The sequence below is a fragment of the Marasmius oreades genome, chromosome 1 (assembly GCF_018924745.1).
Source record: "Marasmius oreades isolate 03SP1 chromosome 1, whole genome shotgun sequence".
Lineage (NCBI taxonomy): Eukaryota > Fungi > Basidiomycota > Agaricomycetes > Agaricales > Marasmiaceae > Marasmius > Marasmius oreades.
The window spans coordinates 4468300-4489826 of NC_057323.1; the positions used below are offsets into that span (position 1 = coordinate 4468300).

The following is a 21527-nucleotide window of genomic DNA, read 5'->3' on the forward strand; positions in this document are numbered from 1 at the left end:
GGACACGGTGGAGACGAATTACGCGACTTAGGTCCGGATGTTCGAGGTTCGAAGTATCAACTTCCAACACGAACTGCTCCTTTCTTCTCCTTGCGGATCAGACTGACTTCGACTTCGTCTAAAGACGTGCTGTACGGCCTGTTGTCCAAGTAGGATCGATTTCATGGCCAGCTGGTGGTCCGTCATGTTAAAACGCTTTACTAGCTTCCCCTCAGACGCTACAGATCTATTATAGCTACAGCAAGTGTATCCAGCAAACATTAGAGTCACAATTTGCGGACACCCTTCTGATTCGGCGCTCTCAATTTGGCCGCTTGCAGCTCGTTTCCATAGGCCGATTTGTTGGATTTCTTCTCGGTCCTTCTAGCGGCTTGTTGACCCTTCACTGCAGCCTTTCTCGCCTTCTTCTCTTCCGCCGTCTCATTTCGCGAACGGGTTATTGTTTGTCGCCCCGGATCTAGTGAATTATATAGCATTTCAGTCGGTTAAAACGGTGAAAGCTTACGAGTTGAATCGTCATAATCCGAGTTGCCAGAATCATGATCGTATGCATGAGACTTTACTTTCTGGGAGACTGAATGTTTTTTTGAAGGATCTTCGGATATAGAGGGTGAACCAGTTTTTGGGTTCAGCGAAATCTTGGCAACAGGCTTGAAATCTCGTGCGCGAATAAGCCTGGGGTGATTTTCGAGGTTTGAATAGGTGGCTACCATAAGGAGGTGGTACTTGAGAATGACAGGAGAAGGGTCGAAAAGGGTTAAAGCTCACTGAGAATCGTTTCACAATCCCATTTGTCCTCTTTTCCCTCCGTCTCCACCCAAAGGTCATCCACTACCTCCTCATCACTTTCTCCTGTACTTTCTCGGACACGTCGATCCTGACCCATAGACCGCCTCAATGTATCAAGTTTTTGCACGCCTGTCTCCCCTTCCAATTTGGGCTTCATTTTCCTTCCCAAAAGCTCGTAGTCGTTGAGAAACTGATCGATTATAAAAGTAAAGTCCTCGCGAGAAGTGATGAGCTGGGGTGCCTCATGGTCGTCGTCAGAAGGCGAAACTTCGTCTTCATCCTCGTATTCCTTGAGCATTACCTGTTGTACATGAGCACACGAAGCAGAGACGTCAACGAATAGTCGCACCTGATCGAAACGTTCGTCCAAAGTCTGCAAGGCATCATTGCGATACATGCTGGAACTACTCATGCTGTACCCAGAAGCATCACTTGCGCCTTTTCGCCTCCGGTTTTTACCGCCGATAACAGACGTCGTAGGTAAACCGGAGATTGTGTCTCCACCTTCTGACGCAAAATCGTTGTCGTCGCTCGTGGGTGCTGGGGGTGCAGTCCTTTGTGCTTTCTTGAACCGTGAAAACTGTTCCTCCCACGTCGAAGACTCAACTTCTTGAATCTCCTCTCCTATGATTTCGCCATCGGATATACCTTCCTCCCGGAACTCAAATTCTACTTCATCGTCACTTCCTCTCTCGCCTTCTTTCACAAGACCCTCAAAGAAGTCATCCTCCATACTGTCGTCGACGAAAGCATCATCTTCTAACGCTTCTAACACTTGCCGTAGATGTGGGTCCATATCAGGCTGGAAACCGGATAGGCTGTCGGGTATAGATTGCTGGGTTTCATATGTTCGAGGGAGTTCTGATGTCGAAGGAAGGACGTCTGCAGGTAGGTCTCGCAAAGTAATTCTGCCGCTTTTTACTCTGTCTTGTTTGTTCGCCTCGCGATTTTTCTGGACTAATTGAGGAGCTTCAATCAAAATACTCTCTACTCCTTCCTCCTCTACTCCAACCGGCCGTAAATGTTGCATGTAATCGTATTCTGTGTCATCGTAGTAGACACCGTAGAGAGTTGCTTCTCCTACACGGGCCTGAGCATCGTGCGCAATGTCTGTTTCCGAAAGAGTAGATTCTAGGTCAGCTCTACTTCTTCCCTGTATAATTTTTCATGATATTCGGATCGATGACCGTTGTAAAAAAGGGTCCAAGTACCTGGTTGTGGGTCTCTCGTATTACCTCCTTGAACACATGTTTACTGGCATCTGGATCATTATAAAGGGGGTCCCTTTGAGATCTATGAACGAGCTGAAAATGCTTTGCTCCTGGTTGACGAAATATAGATTTTGGAGGCATCGAGAATGAGGGTGCAGGAAAACGGGTGGCCCGCGGTGACCGTGATCAAGCACAGGCTTACCTAAGCCTTCGTTTATTCCCTCAGTCAGACTCATACTCGTCCGCCACCACCTTTGACAGCATTCTCATTTACTAGCAGCGGTTACTGTTTCACCTTTGATTTTCGCTCCAACCTCTCAAAACTGGCACTCTTAAACGAAGATTCATAGCAAATCGCCCCGTAGGGCACGAAATCATGGACAATCGTAACAACTTGCAACGCGAACATATCCGTCGAGGCTTCTCCATATACGTCCTTCTCTTCCTCTACAACGTCGATTTTGTATTCTTACTTACCTTTGATATCTACTAGTCACCAAAAAGTGGTCTTGGAGATTGATTTCGCGGGCAGTTTATGGGTACGAGTTCTCGACTTGTGAGGACTTCGACATGGGTTAATTGGCGCAATAATATGATGCAGGGATACACAGAGATAACAATTGTTCCGACAAGTGGCGATTTGAAGACGATTCATCTGCACTGTCGTCAATCCAGTGCGTAGTTGGAGCGTGTGGCCTCGATTTCTGCTCACAACTTAATTGGTTTCAAATTCGACTTCTAGCTATTCACTCCGTCCACGTTGCATCCCACGAAGCCGAATTCGTTCACTTCGACCCTCTAACGAATATCACAGTTGGGCCTCCGAACGATTTACCCGACATTCATCGCCATCCAGAACTCAAACGCAAGGTTTACTCCGCCCTGCAGGAAGGCGACGAGGGAGAGTTGTCAATTGCTATCCCGAAGGAGGTGTATTTGAAGGCTACTGGAACGTTTGGAACTGCACACAGTGAATGTGAGCGGCATTGAGAACTCACTATAAATCTGTTGACACAGTACGCAGATGCCACACCTGAGCCTCAAACGCCAGGACCACAATCCCAACCTGGTCATGTTGTAACAGAATTTTCACCGATAGTCGTGAAAATCATGTACAGTCTCCGTAATCCTGTTGATGGACTTGAGTTCGTGTCAGCCACAGAAACCCAGCCCTACGTGAGTCTGATACTGAAGTCTATATTTGAGACACGAGTTGCTAACTTCTTTGTATATATTGAAGCGTGTTCCTCATATGTATACTACACCATCTTGTCCCGATGCTGCTCGCTGCTGGGTCCCGTGCGTAGACAGCCTTTGGGAGAAGTGCACTTGGGAGTTCGAATTCGTGGTTCCCCGATATTTGGAAGAACACGAGAGTTACGAAGATGATCCTAGCGACCTCAGCCCCACGGTAGTTGTCTGTAGCGGAGAGCTGGTGGAACAGGTACGTCGATAATAGACCAGAATACCATTCAAGGCTGAATAAATGATTCCCAGGTGGCACATCCCTATAATTCGAACAAAACCATCTTCCTATTCTCACAAGCCGTTCTGACTTCCGTGCAACATGTTGCTTTTACTGCTGGCCCATTTCACCTTCATCAAATTCCTCCTGATATGAATGCCGATGATGCACCTGCCGGAACGTCGCAACCACTCATATACGCATTCTGCTTACCGGGCCAAGAATCCATGCTACCTGCTTCGACTAGTGCTCTTCGCCCCGCTATGAGCTTCTACACCACGGAATTTGGATCCTATCCGTTCGGCTCGTATAAAGTTGTCTTTATCGAAGAACTTCCCACGCAACGTTTTGACAGTGCAACACTAGCGCTTATATCTGTGGACCTGCTGCATGGAGACGACGCTATCGAGCTCGCAATAGAAACACGACATAACTTAAGCCATGCACTTGCTTGCCAATGGTCTGGGATCCACATCCAGCCCAAAAGCTGGTCAGATCTATGGCTTGTCAATGGTTTATCCGGCTACATTTCCGGCCTTTTTTTACGGAAGCTGTTTGGGAACAACGAGTACCGGTTTCGCCTGAAGAGGGATATGCAACGTGTACTTGAGTGGGATAATGGTGGAATGCCCCCGATTTGTCAACCTCAGCACTACGACCCTCCGGATTCAAGTGTCCTTCCCTTCATCAACGTCAAAGCGCCATTAGTTCTTCATATACTTGACCGACGATTAGGGAAATCGGGAACCTCGCTTGGCCTAAGTCGAGTACTCCCTAAACTGTTCCTCTCAGCCATCAGTGGAGAAATGCAGAACAATTGCCTGGCAACGCATAGCTTTCTCAGGATGTGTAGGAAAGTCAGCGGAGTCGATCCAAGAAGTTTTGCGGAACAGTGGATATATGGCAGCGGATGTCCTGCTTTCGGTATCTCCGCCTCCTTCAACCGGAAGAAGATGGCAGTGGAAATTACGATGCGACAGGAGTCTCCGGCGTATGTCGTACATGAGCACAACGAATTTGCTAAGGTCCTAATGAAGCCCGTACAATTTTTTGAGGTAAGAACTAGCATACTCTTTGAAAGTCGGGTCCGTTATTGACGCTGTAATCAGGGCACCATGACCATTCGAATACATGAAGCTGATGGGACACCTTATGAACATGTCCTCGATATTAGAACCCCTTTCAAGAGGTACGATGTACCGTTCAATACTAAGTACAAGCGTGTTCGGCGGAATACCAAACGGTATCTTGCACGCCAGGCTGCTGCGCAAGCAGCGGCTGAAGGCGATACTGAAGCAGCTGAAGCAATGGGAATGGTAGATATGGGATTTGGTTTGGAGGTTTGGGAGAAGGAACAGGAGCGAGAGAATTGGAAAGTCGCTGATTGGACCGAAGAAGATGAGGCTGTTATGAGCGGTGCTACTTACGAGTGGATTCGAATGGACGCAGATTTCGAGTGGATAGCCAATGTGAAGTTTGAACAACCAGATTTCATGTGGGTATCTCAGTTGCAGAGGGACAGAGACGTCGTTGCTCAGCTCGAGGTATGTGATGCTGGACATTGTGTACAATGTTACTAAATGCTCGATAGGCTGTAAACGCTCTCGCGCGCCAACCCACAGCCATCGTGTCGAGTACACTCACGAAGACTGTTCTCGTTTCGAACTACCACTACCGAATAAGGGCTGAAGCGGCGCTTGCACTGGTCAACGTCTGTAAACACGTTCATACGATCGATTTTCTATACTCAACTCATTTCCTAGTGTGCAATCCGTCGTCTGGATTTCCTTGGCCTGTTCCACCTGTTCAAGTTATTCTTGCGATACTGTTATGACCCAGAGGACCCTAACCAGGATTTGTTCTCGCACACCTACGTACCAAAGCCGAATGATTTCTCAGATCTGTCGGAGTATTTCGTGAGAATGGTAAGGCTTCACTCGAGTAAGGTACTACCCCCCTTCATCTCGGTTTTCAGAGTCTTGTGACGGCAATCTCGAGGATACGCTTCGAAAATGGGAAGTCACCCTCGGTTGTACGACAATTCCTAACAGATCAGCTTCGGTATAACGACAATACTGCGAATCCAGTAGGTTTCCCCACCATTTTCAGATCGTTGGAAGCTTACCGAGCATCGATTAGTACTCGGACGCATTCTATATCTGCACCATTATTTCTGCAGCTGCATCAGCTTCTCTATCTACAGCAGCGCCGGAACGTGGGGAATTACTCCCCACAGAAGTACGCACCGAACACAACGCCGAAGATCAAGAGTTGTTGAAGTTAACTCTAGCTGAAGTCGATCGGTATCGAAGTATGGACAGGCTGATTCCCTCGATTCACAACATAGTCACCGTGGCTGCATTGGAGGTATTCGAATCCCCATGTTACGACCTACTTCCTTTCTAACTGGCTGTTCAATCAGTTCTACATGGTTCTCGGCGTGGCCAATCTGATACCTAACAGTTCAAGGGTCTTCTTCCCGCTTACAAGGTTTGTATGGGTCTCGATTTATCGGGCAATCGGTTCTAATAAATTCCTTAGGGAAGGGAACTACGTGCCTGTCCGGCTCGCTGCCTTCGACGGTTTATTCCTTACGAAGTGGTACGCTCCTGCTATTATGCGATACGTCCTTTCCGTTATCGCCAATGATCCTTCTCGAATCGTGCGCCGAACTGTTGCAAGGAACGCTTGTCAAAGCTTGGCACTTCTGGTGCAGATGGGAGAGATGAAATCAACGTCGAAAGATATGGAATCCTTACTCATTGAGGAGGATGGGTCTCATCCAGAGAGGTCCAAAGAGTCCAAAAAGACGGAGTTGGATGCCATGATCAAGGTATTACGGAAGGACCGGGAAGTTGGTAAGAACGAGGTCCTCAGAGAGTTTATTATGCCCATCGCACTGTAAGCGCATCTTTGAATGCACTTAAACCCTTCCTTATTCCGTTTTTTTAGAGCGCCAAGCGTGGACTTTGAAGTCCGGTGGTGTGTCTTGAAACTCGCCGACCTCCTCATTAGACCTGTTGAGGAAACTCCCCCGACGATCCGTCTCCACATTCCTCCTACCCCAGTCACCGAAACTGCCCCCCAATTACCGTCAGCCAAGATTGCTGTCAAGCCACCCAGGCCGATGGTTAAAGCCGGGGCTCCCCCGGCGAAGGGCTCTCTTCCTATCACCGTTCCACCGAAGTTGAAAATCTCCAACAGTTCCGCTAATAGTCCTCGCGTGTCCCTATCTGTGAACAACACACCGAAAACCAATCATCCTTCACTTCCTGTGATTGAACCTGCCCAAGTGGTGCCTGGGGTGGCACCGAAAGTCAAACCCAAAGGCCGGCCACCGAAAGCAACAAACGGGACTGACCGGCCTGTTCATACTCCGAAAGCGCAAAAGGGAGGGATGGATATCGTGGACCTGCGAGTATGCCGGAGCGCTTTGAAAAAGCTTAAGGTGCATAAGCATGCTCGATGGTTTCTTCAGCCTGTTGATCCAATACGAGATCAAGCACCGAAGTGAGCTACATATTCTTATCCATCTAAACACAGACACCCTCTCAATATACCACCAGTTACTTCGATGTCATCAAAAAGCCCATGGACTTGTCCACATTAGGAGCACAGCTGGAGGCGGGAAAGTATAAAGATCGCTTTGCATTTGAGGCAGATTTCAAGCTCATGATAAAAAATGCTAAAACCTATAACGTGGTCGGGAGCCATGTGCATAACGAAGCCATCAATTTCGAAACATTTTTCGAGAAACGTATTATTCTTCATTTTAATTCACTCAAATAAAAGCTCATTGTTTTCCCTCATAGAATGGACCATTATCAACAAAACCATCGAGTCTAGAAATGCCGCGGCCCCGCCACCAGTCAAGCCTGCCAAAGTCTTGCCACCCGTTCCGAAGGCGAGGTTTTCTCCAGTTCCCGCCGCGAGTGCACCATCTGCTCCTCCAGCGCCTCGGCCGGTAATCAAACTCAAGGTTGGAGGTGCGAGTCAGGCCCCTGCCCCAACAGCCCCGCCCCCTAAGCCACCGAAACCTCGGGGGGTAAAGAAGCCAAAAGACGTTGCGGAAAAAGTATCTTCCCCTATTCCGGATGTTGATGCACCACCACCTCCGTATGTTGATGATGGTTCCCACGACCTATATCAAGAGGTTCTGGCCATTGAGGAGGAGAAGAGCAGACAGCGCGCAACGCAGGACAAGGTCGTTGTGAACGGCAGCTCGAGCAAGCGTAAGAGAGTAGAAACCGCTACTGATGAAGACGAGATTCTTGAACTGGTTACTCCCTCAAAGAAAGATAAACCCAATCGCTCTAATTCCTCAACCCATCGCCCTATCATCCCCACGCCAAAGACTTCGTCTGCACCTCCAAAGGCTCGAAAAGGGTCCACCCCTCTTGCAGGCATTCCACCTGTCGACTCGCAGCGGCAGTCCGTTAAAGGCAAGGAAAGGGAGGCCACACCGATGAATGTTAATTCATCCAGTTCAAGATCGAAGAATTCGCCGGCAGCCAAAGCTTCTTCCGTCAATGAGAAGAAGTGCAAAGATCTCTTGAAAACTCTACTCAAAGTTGAAGGAGCGGTCATATTTGCGCGTCCCGTTGATCCTGTAGCTGATGGATGTCCTACGTACGTTCCTTGGATTATCTCACTTGCAACCGATACTAAACCTAGTGATGGTGTAGCTATCTCGATGAGATCAGTCACCCGATGGACTTCGGCACGATGTTGTCCAATGTCTCTAGTGGCCATTACACTACACTGGAACAATTCCGTCAGGATGTCGAGCTTGTTTTGAGCAATTGCCGACAGTTCAACCCTCCTGGTACTTTTCCTTTTCTCGTTGCGGACAATGTCGAAAAGGTTTTTAAGAAAGAATGGTCGAAGGTGGTAGAACGCAGAATGCCGTATACAGACAAGCGCGCCCTACAGGGAATCATGACTATCATAGTCAAAGAGCCAGTGTAAGTGCTTATGACACTAGTACCTTCAAATACTTCCGCTCATTACTGTATGTACAGGTCATGGGTTTTCCGAGAACCTGTCGATCCAGAACTGTTAGGGATCCCAACCTACTTCGATGTAATCCCGCGCAAGAACGCCCGTGATCTTTCCACCATCAGACAGAAGCTGGACTCGGATGTATACGGGACAGCAGAGGCGTTCGAAGCGGATATTGACCTCATGATTCAGAATGCAATCACCTTCAATGGTGCAGATTCAGAGGTTGGACAAGTGGCAGTAGCTCTGGCCGATAGATTCGAGGTTTTACTGTCTAGCTGGAGATCGGGAAGCACAAAGAAGAGAAAGGAGGGGGAGAAGCATAATGGCCAACCTTCTAAGAAGATGAAATTAACATGATTGTACAATAACTATTTACAGTGGACAAGCGGTACTTTACACAGGGTATGGTATGTAATGGGTAATCGTCATAGAATGGATCAACATGCAGAGAGTACTTATATATATATACAGTAGCAATAACAATCTGACCAAGGGGGGAGGATATCACCAGTCTGGCCAAAGCTCCGCCAAGCTGTTCGGATCCTCCTCAGGGGTATCCTTTTGCTTCATCCATCGATCGGGAACCTTAAGCAGAGCGATAAACAACACTGTAAGAAAATAACAAAACGCGCCCACCAAAGGGAAATAACGCTCCATCGCACTAATAAATCTTTGTCTGTATTGTTTTGGACTTATGATCGTAGGTTCTCCTCTACTACCACCCATAAAAGCAGACTCTTTAACCCAGCTTTCCAGTTTTTTGTCCCAAGTATACGTTCGAATAAAGTCTGAACGGCCTGTGTCAACTGCCAAAAATCTAAATAAAGTGGACAATGGACGCACCAACGATGCCAACCACCAGTTCGTTGTTTTGGCTGTCAACCTTTCATTATAATATCAGCCAAGAAACATCTCAAGGAACGGTCTTACTCACTCCGCAGACCAACGAATAATCCATGACATTGATGTCTGCAAGGAACTTGCTGTCGTTATACAATGCACCCCGTAGTATTCGCTTCGAATGTTCACGCAGGTAAAATGGCGTCAGGTGAGCAGCTGTTTCAAGCAGTCAGTCTAAGAAAATCAAGACGACCGACGGCCTCACTTTGAACTAAATTTTCATCCAACAGCACCTCGTTCTCTCTACCTGTAGATTGAACGTGCCGGTTACGGGTAGACCCTTTTAGATCGTATATCTGAATTTCCATGAGCGGGGGAAGAGGTTTGTCATGACATATAGTAGATACCTTGGAGAATCGTCGATCATAGAAGAGATTTTCCATAACCAACAAGTTCATTTGCGTCGATTTCGCTCTACCAGGACCGTGTTCGTTTTCGGCCTTCCTGAATGTCAGCTTGTAACAACCAAAGACTTTGGCAAGCAATGTCGGTCGCTGCAATCACCCTAAGTACTTCTACTTGTGGTGTCAATGGGAAAACGCAACGTACACTGGAGGAAACTGAAGACGACATATAGTCAAAATATGCAGGAGCAAACGTTTCCATTGTTTGTAATTCTGGTTTCGAAAGTTCTTTCGCAATGAAACGGTCATCTAACAAGACGATGAGAATGAGAATACCGTATTGAAGGAAGCGACGTCTTACCTCCTGTCTTCAAGAAGGCAGAGCCCGACTTTCCGCCACTGGTATTCCATTTGACACACCTCGAAAGTGACTCTATCATACTTCGCTCGCAGTTATAGGTTCGGCGAAGTGCATCGAACTGCTCTGGATACAGGACCGTGCAGCTAATGGTTAAGCCACCACTTTCGAAGGCTGAAATGGAGTGTTAGAATTCTTTCGAATATTCCCCACATGGTGGGACGCTCACTTATAGCCCATGGTAGCTTCGACGAAGGCACTTTCAGGTCCTCGGTGGGGTTAGCTGCTTCAGCAGGATCTACATTGACCACGCCCCACGTGGAAGTCGATTCTGCGACAGACCGATCGTCGGGCATAAATGCCTCCCCTTCTGCTAGGCGTGCTTCTCGCGCTGTACGTTTCTCAGCACGAGATCTCGCCAACATTTCACGATACTGGGGTGAACTAATAAAATGGAATAATCAGCACGATTATATACCGAACGGTATATAAGCCACCTACTTCAATGCCAGAGCAATGATTGAGGTAGGCTCGTCGGTACGAACCACCATAGAAGAGTCACGGAAAATGTGCTCTGGGTCAATCATCAGGTCGTCACTCTCAAGTGTGTTGCGAGAATTAGGGAGTGGCTGTAACCAAAAACCGGATAATGCTCTCAATATCGAGTGACGTTCCGTACCTGTAGGAATGTCCGCATCAGATTGTTCGGGTTTCGAAGGTCCCAAAAATGGGGAGGGGGGCAATGGCAAACGCGGAAGAGGTACAGACGGAGCGTCAATAGTCTCAGAAGGAACAACGATCGCTCCAGGCTCTTGGTGAGACTTTAAAAGCTCTGGTGGATGTTCTACTGTATCTTCAGCTGCAGCAGGTTCAGAAGGTCCAGCGACTTCACTACTCTTCGTCTCGTTCACTAACTCTGGAACTGTCTTGCGTTCGTCATCCCCACCTTCATCATCAGCTTCACTTGAAGAGTCTGATGACTCGCTCTCGTCCATTATGGCATCTTTGACACTGTCGAGGATCTCAACCACGGCTTTGGCAGAGCCCACAGGTCGTGCACGTCGTCCTCTAATGACGTTGTACCGGCTCCTCGACCGCTCAGCATCGCGACCCAAACGCTCAAAATGCTTAGCGATGTTTGATACCTTTCCTCCCGCACTAGCAGGGGGACGTCGAAAAGCAGATTTAGATCCTGGGGTAACGGGAGGTCGAGCTGGTGTCCTATCCCCCTGTCGGGAGGCAAGTCGCACCTTCGGAGTCTTGGGTACCGGATTCGATGCCGTGAGCTTGAGATTGGGTGGAGAAGGTGGTCGACTCGGTCGTTTTTCTTTTCCTTTACCGCCAAAAGGTTTCTTTTCTGGAGATGGTCGCCGAGAGGATCCGCGGGAGTTTTCAGTTGCAATTCGCGAGGAGGGTGCTACTATCCGGTTGTTATTAGCTGCTTGTCCGACGGAACGGCGGGAATTCGTCAAGTAACGTGGTGCAATACTCGCCGCATAGCCTTGCTCGAAGTCTGAAGTTGACCCTCTCTGTACGACAGCACGATGGTGTCTGCCTTTAGTTCTGGAAGCGTGGCGGTGTTGTAAGGGAGACGAATACTCTTGGTCACTCTCAGACATAAGGAGATGCGGGGGGAAAGCGGTCTTTGCTAGCTCCTGAACACCTTGTGCTGGAAGAAAATCTTGATACTTTTTCACGAGCTCAGCCACGGTAGTCTGATTTGCGGTACGGCGTGGAAGTCTGGACGCACGGACAACCTAAGAAAATGAAAGGTCGTATAGATAGATAGATTATAAACTCAAGTGCTCACCTTCTGGGAGGGACCTTCTTGGGTCACTACGCCTTGGATTGCTTCAATCGTGGAATCAGAGTCTCCCTCTGACTTTGATTCCTTCTCGGAGGGAGGTTCCGATCCTGATCCATCGTGAGGCCGTCGGATCTCTTCGGGGGATTCGGTCGGTGGTTTCTCGGTTATGGGCTCGGGATCTGGGCGCTTAACCTCCGTATCCGGCTCCGGTTCGGATGCATCGGATGCCGACGATATGAAAGATTCTCCGGTGACTCTCCGCATGTTGAAGGGCCCTTCTTCAGCTTCAGAAACGCTAGATGACGGAAGATGAGACTGGTCGGACGGAAAATCGTATCTCCTTGGCCACATTGCCCGCACGGATCCGAAAGTGGACGCTCGTTTACTGTTTCGATCAGCGTTCTGAAGGAGTTTGGGTTTAGGGAGTTTGTCAAAGTCCTGCTGCCAGCCTACGATCTTGTCCTGCCGGTAAGATCTAACCTTGTTCAGGACCAGTGTGTCTGTGGGTGCCGATTCTTTGTATACCTGATTGATGAGCTTGTCAACATCCGCTCGTTCCGCTTCGGCTCGAATGATCAAAGCATTAATTGAGGACAACAACGCAGCGTCGTGCTTCTCGTCCCCAGTAGCAGCGTCGATACTGATCAGCTTAAGATCATCAACTAATCCACTGTACCACTGAAGATTACGATCCCGGAGCCGTCGATAATCATGGTTCTTCATTTCCAACTGCACCTCGGGACGGATATGAATTCGAAATGGAGGATACACCACCTCGTGTAAAACGATAGGATCTGTCTGGAAACGGACTGTCATACCCTTGAAAGCAAAGTATCGAACGTGGTGCTGGTAGATATTATGCTGGCAGCCAGCACCTTGAACCAGCTTAACATCCGCAGGATAGAAATGAAGCTCCAAGAACTTAGCAAACGAGTACCTCTGCATCTCTTCGGAAACAGGTATGAACGGTGTTGCGGATCCACACACACGACACGCACTCCAGGTCGTGATCATATCTGGAGCAGGAAAAGCAAATGCCCGTCCAATGATTTGACCGTCCCACTGTTCAATGGCGACGAACAACCTAGTCTCGCCATGAACATAGACTTTACAATGACGGGCAAGCGGCTGGTCGCAACCTTTTCCGGTACAGATGGCTTTGGGATCAAGGAATTCGGTAAGTGTGTCCGCGACAGATTTCTCGATATATTGTCCCAACGTGCAATCATTCTCCCCATAGAAGGTAAAATAGTTCAGACGGGGAGGGAAGCAGGCTCGATGTTCCCCAAACCCAGCTATGGGGACTGTATACCCCAATACGCTGAGGCATTGGTATTTCTCCACAATGAAATCATCAGCGCTTTTTCGAAGGTACCATTCCCAGATTCGCCTAAATTCCTCATGCTTCCATTTGACGAGCCCGTAATTACTCTCCCCTGAGATATCTTCTATTGTCTTGAGATGAAGTGGTTCGTCCAAGCTCCTGATGCCAGGCGTCCCGTAAGCTTGAGGAGTTGTTACTGTGCTCGAGGAATCGTTCGTGATCGAGAAATAACTATTCCCCTCCTCCGTTCTGTAAGGAGTGGGTGGTAGGGAAAGAGAACTCGGAAAGGTGATCTCAGGAAGAGCCTCAATCTGTGCCTTGATATCGCAATTATCCTCAACACCAACACCAGCCATCTGCGGATCACACTCTGGTTGTTCTACCGTTATCGTCAGCTGCGATGCAGTAGTTATCGTTTCGTCGCGGGTATGCTTTGACGACCGCTCCTCTCGATTGACAATCTCGTCCTCCCATGCCCGCTTTGCAGCAATCAGTTCTTCGTCCAACTCTTTCATTCGCCTGATGGGATAAGGAGGTGGGAAGCGTAAAGTCGCTGATACGGATATAAAAGTACGGAGATAAGGCTCCAGCGACTGATTTATACGTCTAGAAAGCTTCAAGAATTGCGCTTCTTCGTCTGGCAAATCATCCTCAGCGATCTCATCAGAAGCTATCGACTGAGCGCGGAGGGCTATCACTGCCGGAGGAGGGATTTCCGAATAAGCAGTCATGAGAGATGGAGTCGAAAGACTCGACGGATATGTAGGGACACCACTGAAAGCAGTGGAGACAGAGAGTCGGCCTGGAGTGGCAGGGATGGCATCGGCATTGAATGAAGGTAATGTGATCACAGAATCTTTCCATAAATGCGTCTCCAACTTCAGATTCCTGACTATGAAAGTCAAAAAGCGGGTAACCTTCTTGATCCTGCGTAACGTTTCAATATTCTCGCCTCGGAGAATGATAGTACAACCCATATCACGGCTGCAGCCTTCGAACCTCATGAAAGTCTTTCGTCGACCTAGGATGAGGGGATGATCGAACGTCTGCACACGGAACCGCGCACAGTGTCCCAGTCGTGGTTCTAGGGCCAGTTTGTCCATTGACGAGAAAACATCTGCCTGAGTCATCCTAGCAATTAACTGAATAGCCGAAGGCCTTACTGTCCGAGCAACAGCAATATGACAGTTCAATAACGATTCCAAAGCAATCCTCGACACCGACTTCTCCACTAAGATGACATGAGGTCTTAGTGCAGCTATTCGCGCGGCCAAATTGCCCAAATACTCTTTCTCCTGTCGAACGATCTGGCCAAAGTGCATATACTGCCCTTCGACTCTGAAAAATTCGAGGGGGAAAGTCACAAGCATTACGCGAGGATTTTTTTGGTCCCGGGACATCTGCTTGTGCGCGACGTTCTTTGTGATAACGGCTCCATCAACGTATTCAGAATCCTGAGGTGTGCCTCCAGGAACCTTCTTGATCTTCACGTAGCGGCGAACATCCATGTCCTCTCCTTGCCGATGAGGGAGTGAAGTGAAAGTTAGTTCTCGTGCGATGCGAAGAGCGAGCCTAAGCAGAGTATCCTCCCATTCCTGCACGTTGGGGATATTTTCACTACTCAACATCTGTCTCAACATGACCTTCAGATGAAGCATAGACGTGAGATTCAACTCTTGAGCGTAACTACAAAACTTGTGAAGTGATACGTTGAAACGAAAAGGGTTGAAATGCGTACGCAGTACTCTCTCGGCGGGTCCGCCATCCCGGTTCGCCTGATATGATGTTGTCCAGTCTACTTTGAACGCGACTTCGTATGAATGGTGTGGCAGCTTCGAAATCCGCGTAAGAGTTGAAACGCGACCTGAGCTCACTCGGCCATGCGCTATCTGGCCCATGTTCAGGTGACCCCGTAGGGAACTGGATAGAACTCATTCCATCTCCATTAGCAGGTTTCATAATAGGGAAATCAATGGGTGTTTTAGAACCAGGGCCAGTGGGAGAATCATCGGCGAACGTGCTAGGAAGGTTTGCGATATCCTTCTCGTCGTCAGACAGAGCTCTGCGGAAAGGTGCAGGATTGTCGGCTTCACGTTCCCAAACGGGTTCGTGTCGGTCTTGGAAAAAGTTGAATGGAGTGTGAGGTCTGGAAAATCCGCTGTCATCAGAACCAGATATTGGCCGTTTGGTTTCCGCGATGGAGTAGAGATTGAAGGGCTCATCTCGACCAAAAAGCTGGGAAGCGGCAAATGGAGATTGTGAATGATGTCCGAGGTTTAAAAAATCTGGACCAAACTGATGGGCTGGGAAATTGACTGAGGAGATAACCGAACGGTGGTCGTCGTCGTCGTCGTCGTCCACTTTCGCAAGTTTCTCGACACATAGATTACAAACGCGTACCATCCCTTCGTGCCCAAAGCGAGAGCCCTTGATGATATTCGATGCGCAACGTGAACAGAATATTTGTCCTGCGTGACTTTAGCGAGAACCATTTTGATTGAAGGAAGGGTATCGTACCGCATATACGACAATGATGCTTTCGTCTCCAAGTCGTGAAAACACTTTTACAATCGTAACATTCTTTACAGTTATCGTCATCCATCCAGTAGTCGCGAGAAAGGCCTAGATGAGAGGGTAGAGGCTGTTTGAAGGGTAGAAAACCATGTAACATACCTTCGCCGCGTATCCTTCTAATCACTTTCGACACGGATCCTGATCGATGTAGACTTCCGGTACTCGTCTTGATGCTCCTAGCATCATCCGGAATCGGGAAACCTGGTATTGTATTCCCAAAGTTTCCACCATCTGGTGGCGACTCTGAATAAAACATCCCATTACGAGAAGGTGACCTTTCGTATTCGACGCTGTAAGTTGGTACTTCAGAATGCACAGGTGTCAGAGAAACCAGCGGTGGCGCCGGATTCGGAGCGTTGACGGTTGACAATGAGTTCGGTCGTTCGCCAGCCGAATGCCTAGACGAGCTGGACTGTGTCTGTGCTGTGAAAGGCGGTCTCTTAGGTTCGTTCGTTGTCGTCACATTGTTGTTATTGGTATTCGGATTGGATGTGGTACTGTTGGACGCTGCTGCAACTGCTGATGTTAGAGGCGCAGAAAAGGTGTTCTTCACCCTTGAAAAGAGAGAAGTAACGAGAGTATATGAGGACTGGTCGTTCTCATCCTCTTCTGAGAACGGGTTGAATGAGGTCAAGGAAGTGATATCATCCGCCAGTTTGGTGCTGCTCCTCGACCTGGATGTTGGAGAAAAAGATTGAAGAACTGGAGAAGAGACCTGGGGCGAGTTCATTGGCAAGATATGTGTAATCGTTCATTGAGGTTATAGAGGATCCATTTTTGGATCTGGGAACTTCGAAGCGTCACTCATATCCAACCCACGTGCGCAACTTCGCAGGCCGCATTTGGATTGGTCCTGATTATAAGTAGAGTCTGAGTATTAACCTGTATTAACATTAACGCTGGTCTCAATCAGGTCTCAATCAATTATATTACTATCATTTGAAAATTTGCACTTGATATACGGCAATTCCAGTCAAAACGTATCGATATCCCTCAGATCGCAGGACCATCCTGACAGTGGGATGCCACAGGCATTATGGAAACCGTATTTACTCCAGTATACTCCACTGATTGAGGTCTCATGGCCTGAGGGACCCGAACACGACAGTAGAACGTCGTGGCGCCCGATCGCACAAAAGAGCTCGGACAGCCGGCCACCTATTGTACACAAAAATCACCATCTATCCTCCCGCATAAATGCTTCAGCCATTCCCGTTGAGTCACCTCTCGTGTTGTAACTGGTTTTACCGACGACCGCACTATGAACGGAATCGAGAGCATCTGTCCATCTTTGCAGGGCGGCATAACGCTTCTTCTCCAGACTCTGCCTGTGACGCAAAGTGAAGTCAAGGAAAGAGTAAACGGAGAGCCACGCACTTCCGATCAAGCTCTAATCTCATGCCCACCTGGTCGATTCTACCCTCTACCTTACCTTCCAAGATCAACCCGATCAGCAGATCTTCAACTTCTTGTACTTGGACATTCAGTTGCTGAAAGATAGTTAGCGTCGGGCCTATTGCATACTCCGTCTTTCTCACCTTAGCAAGGAATGACAATTCAAGTCTGGTGTACGGTTTGATGAGGTCAATCAGGTACTGCGTGCGTAAGCTGCGGAGCAATTCGCCAATGTAGGACCTGATGAAAGTATCGCTCATGATGGTCGCCTGGTTTTCTATATAGTCAGGTAAATACCGCGTAAAGGCTGGAACCAACTGAGCAACCTACCTCGCAAGATTTTTTCTGCGGAATGCACCTCTCGCCTTTGGTAGGCATCGACCAAGTCGGTCATGGCTTTTATTTGAGGGTCGGTCCTGTACCTAATTAAAGACCATCAACATACGAGGCAGAGAAATGGGGAGGAGTGGATTTCACGGTTTAGTCTCCTGACTGTCAAACGGATTGACTTCGCTTCCCGTAAGCATGTTGGCTAACACAAGATATTTGAGCACTTGTATTCTTTGTGGTGACCCAGCCTCGTCGTAGTTGCGGAAAGATTCGAAAAAGTCTTCACTTGCTCGATTCCATTGGCCTAAGGGGAGCCCAATGACGAAGTCTTCGGACGATGTATCTGTTACTCACGTTCTCCCATCCACATCTTACCACCACATTCTTTGATGACACCCATAATACGCGGATGGGGGATTGCAGACCGTACATTATTTGTGGCGTTGTAGATTTCCTTGAATGTTCACGTCATTTCGGAGCTCAAAACAATATCAGACTATCATACCTTCAGTTTCTTGAAGTTTCTTGTTTCGTTATACATCTGGATCTCCAAGGCATACATCTCAAGTAGTTGGGTACCGCGTTGGGACTGGTCATCTCCGTCTCCAGCCGGTCCAGTTGCCATGTGAAGATCGCGTATAAGCTACAATCGGATTAAAGAAAGTTACGATGATGCAAAAGGATTCGAACGCCCTGCGTACTTTGGAGAGACGGTTGTACTCTTTCCGATCTAGCCACAACTTTGCCAGTTTCAAGTTTGTTTTCGCGGATAGACGCTGCATAGAGAATTAGGTTACCTGTTTCTCAGAAAGAGATTGGAAATACCTCGTTTTTCGCGTCCTCCAAGGCCTTTTTCGTTACTTGATAAAACTTCTCCAAGGTATCAACCTCCACTGGTCCACCTTTCCCACCCCCAACATAATCAAGGATACCGTTGATCGTCTTCTCAGAATAGTTTCTGGTAACAGCAGACTTTGTATAGCCGAGCAACTGAGTGTATGTTTCAAGGGCGTCGTTTGGTCGATGGAGGGTGAGGAATAGCAGCTTCGTTGATTGTTTGAGAGCTTTGAATCCCCTGCGAGACGTTTAATCCTCAGCAAGATTCAAACACAGTAGCTCGATAACACACCAGTCCCCCTTCTCCGGTTCTTTCTCTACTATCGCGTAGAATTCCTTCAGAGCATCTTCAGGACTATCTTCTTTCTTTGCTGTAAGTCGAACAACAAAATAAGCCTGGTGTATGATGCGTGCCAGAGCACAAGCTTACATTTTGCCTTGTAATACATGTTCTCCATGTCCACGCTCCCTTCCTCACCATCATCCCCATCAGAGTAGTCGAAGTTGTAGTCCTGTTTGCGAGATGCAAACTCTGCAATACGTGTAGGATCCTGTCTGTGTGCTCACCTCATCATCGCTGCCTTGCATATAATCGGCATCGTCGTCATCCATGTTGAGATAATACCAAAATAATCAAGCGAGAAGAAGAGAAATAAGCTGAATCGAGTTAATGGTGCTGAGGGTTGTGGACAAGTATGGACTCGCGTTCGATATCTGGGTGATCCGATCACATGGTCATGGCGTCAACATATATATATAGGGAAGCGAGAGTGCTACCATTCATCTAGCTAAACTACGTTAAAATGAAAGAGGCCGCATAAATCTACCTGCTGGGACCATTCAAGTCCTTTTGGGGAAATGCCAGCCAGAAGACACCGGAATCCGAATCCAAATTACTCCCAAGCGTTAGATATAATCGTTTACAGATCTTTCTACTAGGACCTAGAAAAACAAAAAACGAATAGCAAAAAAATCGTTGGAATTCACACTCCACCAGGGTGTTCCAGCCTCACGAGTACGCTGCCAGAAAAGCCTAAGCACACTGTAACAATAAGAAAATCATGTTTACATACCTCAAATTGGCCTCTTGACAGGATTGAATTCATAGTTCCACCCAGTACGCGAAGGCGTGTCCGTCGGTATCCTCAGCTCACGAGGAAACAGCCCACGTATCCTCGAATCAAACGCCCTAGCCTCAGATACCTTCATGGTCCGCATCAACTGCTGCTCTTCTGGTGTCCGTACCCGTGGATCGCTCGGTTTGTTCGCCTCGTAATAAAGATGGCTGTCTATCTTCGCCAACTCATCCATAGCCTTTTTCATACAATCAAACTTCCTCTCCAATTCCGCCTCTCTCCTCTTTCTGACGTGACGGCGGTGGAGAAGCCATGCCCGTTCTATCGTTTCATGAGCTTGTACGGAGGGAACCGCTCGTTGTATGGTTTCTCCAATGTCTGGTCTCCAGGTGCCGGTAGGTGTAGGACGATTTCGAATGTTTCCCGGATATAATGCACGGCGAATGATTTCCCTTCTGGGGTCCATTCCGGATTCAACTTTACGCGCATAACATCGTACGGAAGTATTCTGGAGCCTAAGAGCTACTTGTCTCTGAGTTTTTGTTGTGAATAGAGAGGCGGACATCCTTCAATACACGCCCAGAAAATGGGAGCTGACGCGGACGGGTGGTGTTCTATTACGTAACGCACGATAGAAAGTTTACTACCCGCCCCTCACACACTCGAAAACTCGAATTATGGTGAACAAATGTATCACATTGCCATCCTCAAGATATGAAGGGCGGCAAGCGGGCGCAAATACATACATATGTTTCTATTCATGCCTTCCCGCAATTATCGATAACGAATTGTCTCGCCCTCCTCTGTTCAATGCCTCCCACGCCTTCGACGTCTTCCGGAGCTTCGCCGTCTTGGTTGAGCTACGTACATAGGAAAATGGGATCAGAGGCAAAAATTGATGGACAAGAGCACATACTCGGCCGCGATCAGCCCCCGCTTCGATGAGGACCACCGCTGCCTCTGCATAAGCAGATTCCATTGCCAGATGCAGAGGTGTGTTGCCTGCGTATAAATGAGGCAGTAAAGGAACGGGGAATGTGGTGCCACTGATCAGCACATACCGACTCGATCTGGGGTATTCAGCCTAGTCTTAACCGTCGGTTGCGCTGATGGAACACCCTCCAGAAGTAGGCGTATGAAACCGACGGATCCGGTCGTTGCAGCTCGATGAAGAGGAGTTTGGTTCGCTTTATCTTTGGCATTGATCTGTGGAATGTGTTCATGGGTTTGTGGAACAACATGAGAAGGTGAAACCGACGTACGTCGGCCCCTCGAGATATCAGCAATTTGCCTATCTGTTCATCCCACATGATTTACCCCCCAGATAATAGAAGTAGTAAACCCACAGAAATCCGTGATTTCGAAGCCGCGTAATGCCTTGAGGTACATTAAAAATTTTCAGATCGAGATCGGAAGTTGGATACTTGCAAAGGTGTTAGTCCTTTATCGTTCCGTCTAAAGTATGATCAGACATGAGGGAAAGAGAGATATGTTCCATACGAACGACTAACTTGCTGACATCCGCTCCGGAACCAACGAGCTCTTCAACAGTCGATTCGTGACCAGCACTGACTATATCCCAGTTGAGTCGAAGGAGCCGGAGTTGAAACGTCGTAATAACCGCAAGAAAGTATTTTGACTACTCACCAGCAATATGCAAAGCTGTCCATCCACTTACATCTATCTTGTCTATCTCCGCTTTGTGTTCAAGAAGTATCCGCACAATTTCAAGTGAACCAGACGATGCGGCCCAGTGTAAAGGCGTTCGTCCATCCTATCCAATAGACCCTTTGTTAACGACACCAAGATAACTCGTAGATCGAGCACTTCACTTCATCGACTGCATTTGCAAGTTTTGGGTCCTCGGATACTAGTGTTCGAAGCAGGCCAACTTGATCTGGTGCGTTGTAATGGCTTGTTGAATTCAATCTCTAGAACCAGTAGGGTATTTGAGGCTTACGGGTTTGAGCTGCTGAATGGACTGATAGAGTAGGCATCCTGAGAGGAAACTTCAAAGGTGGACTGTACGCGTCACTGTGACTGATCGCGTCGATTTTATGATCACATGGTTCGCAAATTGCCGTTTATGAATATTATGATAACTCAGACAGAG

General features: G+C 48.1%; 6 protein-coding genes across 7 annotated transcripts; 1 reads left to right on the forward strand and 5 right to left on the reverse strand.

The window, feature by feature from the left end:
• Positions 1–170: 170 nt before the first annotated feature.
• Positions 171–2168, reverse strand: E1B28_001630 (uncharacterized protein). Its single transcript, XM_043147581.1, has 5 exons — positions 2001–2168; positions 1139–1942; positions 769–1090; positions 506–706; positions 171–457 (listed from the first exon to the last, which is right to left on the reverse strand). Exons 1-5 carry the CDS (start codon positions 2139–2141, stop codon positions 267–269), a joined length of 1659 nt encoding a protein of 552 aa, XP_043016291.1. The 5' UTR covers positions 2142–2168; the 3' UTR covers positions 171–266.
• A 78-nt stretch (positions 2169–2246) lies between these two features.
• E1B28_001631 (uncharacterized protein) lies at positions 2247–8826 on the forward strand (the record flags this gene model as incomplete). Its single annotated transcript, XM_043147582.1, has 19 exons — positions 2247–2429; positions 2491–2539; positions 2602–2674; positions 2743–2976; positions 3025–3176; positions 3241–3444; positions 3498–4520; positions 4575–5009; positions 5057–5176; positions 5229–5390; positions 5441–5551; positions 5605–5832; positions 5888–5955; positions 6007–6366; positions 6418–6975; positions 7032–7222; positions 7278–8094; positions 8151–8429; positions 8487–8826. The coding sequence occupies exons 1-19, from the start codon at positions 2377–2379 to the stop codon at positions 8824–8826; spliced, it is 5457 nt and encodes a 1818-aa protein (XP_043016292.1). The 5' UTR covers positions 2247–2376.
• Positions 8827–8973: 147 nt separating this feature from the next.
• E1B28_001632 (uncharacterized protein) lies at positions 8974–16594 on the reverse strand (the record flags this gene model as incomplete). The annotated part of the gene is made up of 14 exons (XM_043147583.1): positions 15876–16594; positions 15720–15824; positions 14941–15670; positions 11882–14888; positions 10573–11828; positions 10301–10515; positions 10075–10245; positions 9919–10022; positions 9717–9863; positions 9575–9665; positions 9404–9525; positions 9313–9352; positions 9106–9257; positions 8974–9054 (listed from the first exon to the last, which is right to left on the reverse strand). Exons 1-14 carry the CDS (start codon positions 16504–16506, stop codon positions 8974–8976), a joined length of 6852 nt encoding a protein of 2283 aa, XP_043016293.1. The 5' UTR covers positions 16507–16594.
• A 356-nt stretch (positions 16595–16950) lies between these two features.
• Positions 16951–18950, reverse strand: E1B28_001633 (uncharacterized protein; the record flags this gene model as incomplete). The annotated part of the gene is made up of 12 exons (XM_043147584.1): positions 16951–17104; positions 17154–17266; positions 17315–17448; positions 17502–17593; positions 17649–17805; positions 17856–17955; positions 18007–18144; positions 18203–18277; positions 18327–18576; positions 18631–18709; positions 18769–18850; positions 18906–18950. The coding sequence occupies 12 exons, from the start codon at positions 18948–18950 to the stop codon at positions 16951–16953; spliced, it is 1419 nt and encodes a 472-aa protein (XP_043016294.1).
• A 462-nt stretch (positions 18951–19412) lies between these two features.
• E1B28_001634 (uncharacterized protein) lies at positions 19413–19979 on the reverse strand (the record flags this gene model as incomplete). The annotated part of the gene is made up of 1 exon (XM_043147585.1): positions 19413–19979. The coding sequence occupies one exon, from the start codon at positions 19977–19979 to the stop codon at positions 19413–19415; it is 567 nt and encodes a 188-aa protein (XP_043016295.1).
• Positions 19980–20090: 111 nt separating this feature from the next.
• Positions 20091–21431, reverse strand: E1B28_001635 (uncharacterized protein). Of its 2 annotated transcripts, XM_043147586.1 has the most exons (10): positions 21375–21431; positions 21247–21311; positions 21062–21188; positions 20926–20986; positions 20843–20869; positions 20761–20791; positions 20677–20709; positions 20476–20620; positions 20331–20416; positions 20091–20274 (listed from the first exon to the last, which is right to left on the reverse strand). In XM_043147586.1, the coding sequence occupies exons 1-10, from the start codon at positions 21409–21411 to the stop codon at positions 20173–20175; spliced, it is 714 nt and encodes a 237-aa protein (XP_043016296.1). In that variant the 5' UTR covers positions 21412–21431; the 3' UTR covers positions 20091–20172. The 2 variants fall into 2 exon arrangements, with proteins under 2 accessions (XP_043016296.1, XP_043016297.1); XM_043147587.1 differs by having other exon boundaries at positions 20331–20620.
• Positions 21432–21527: the final 96 nt, after the last annotated feature.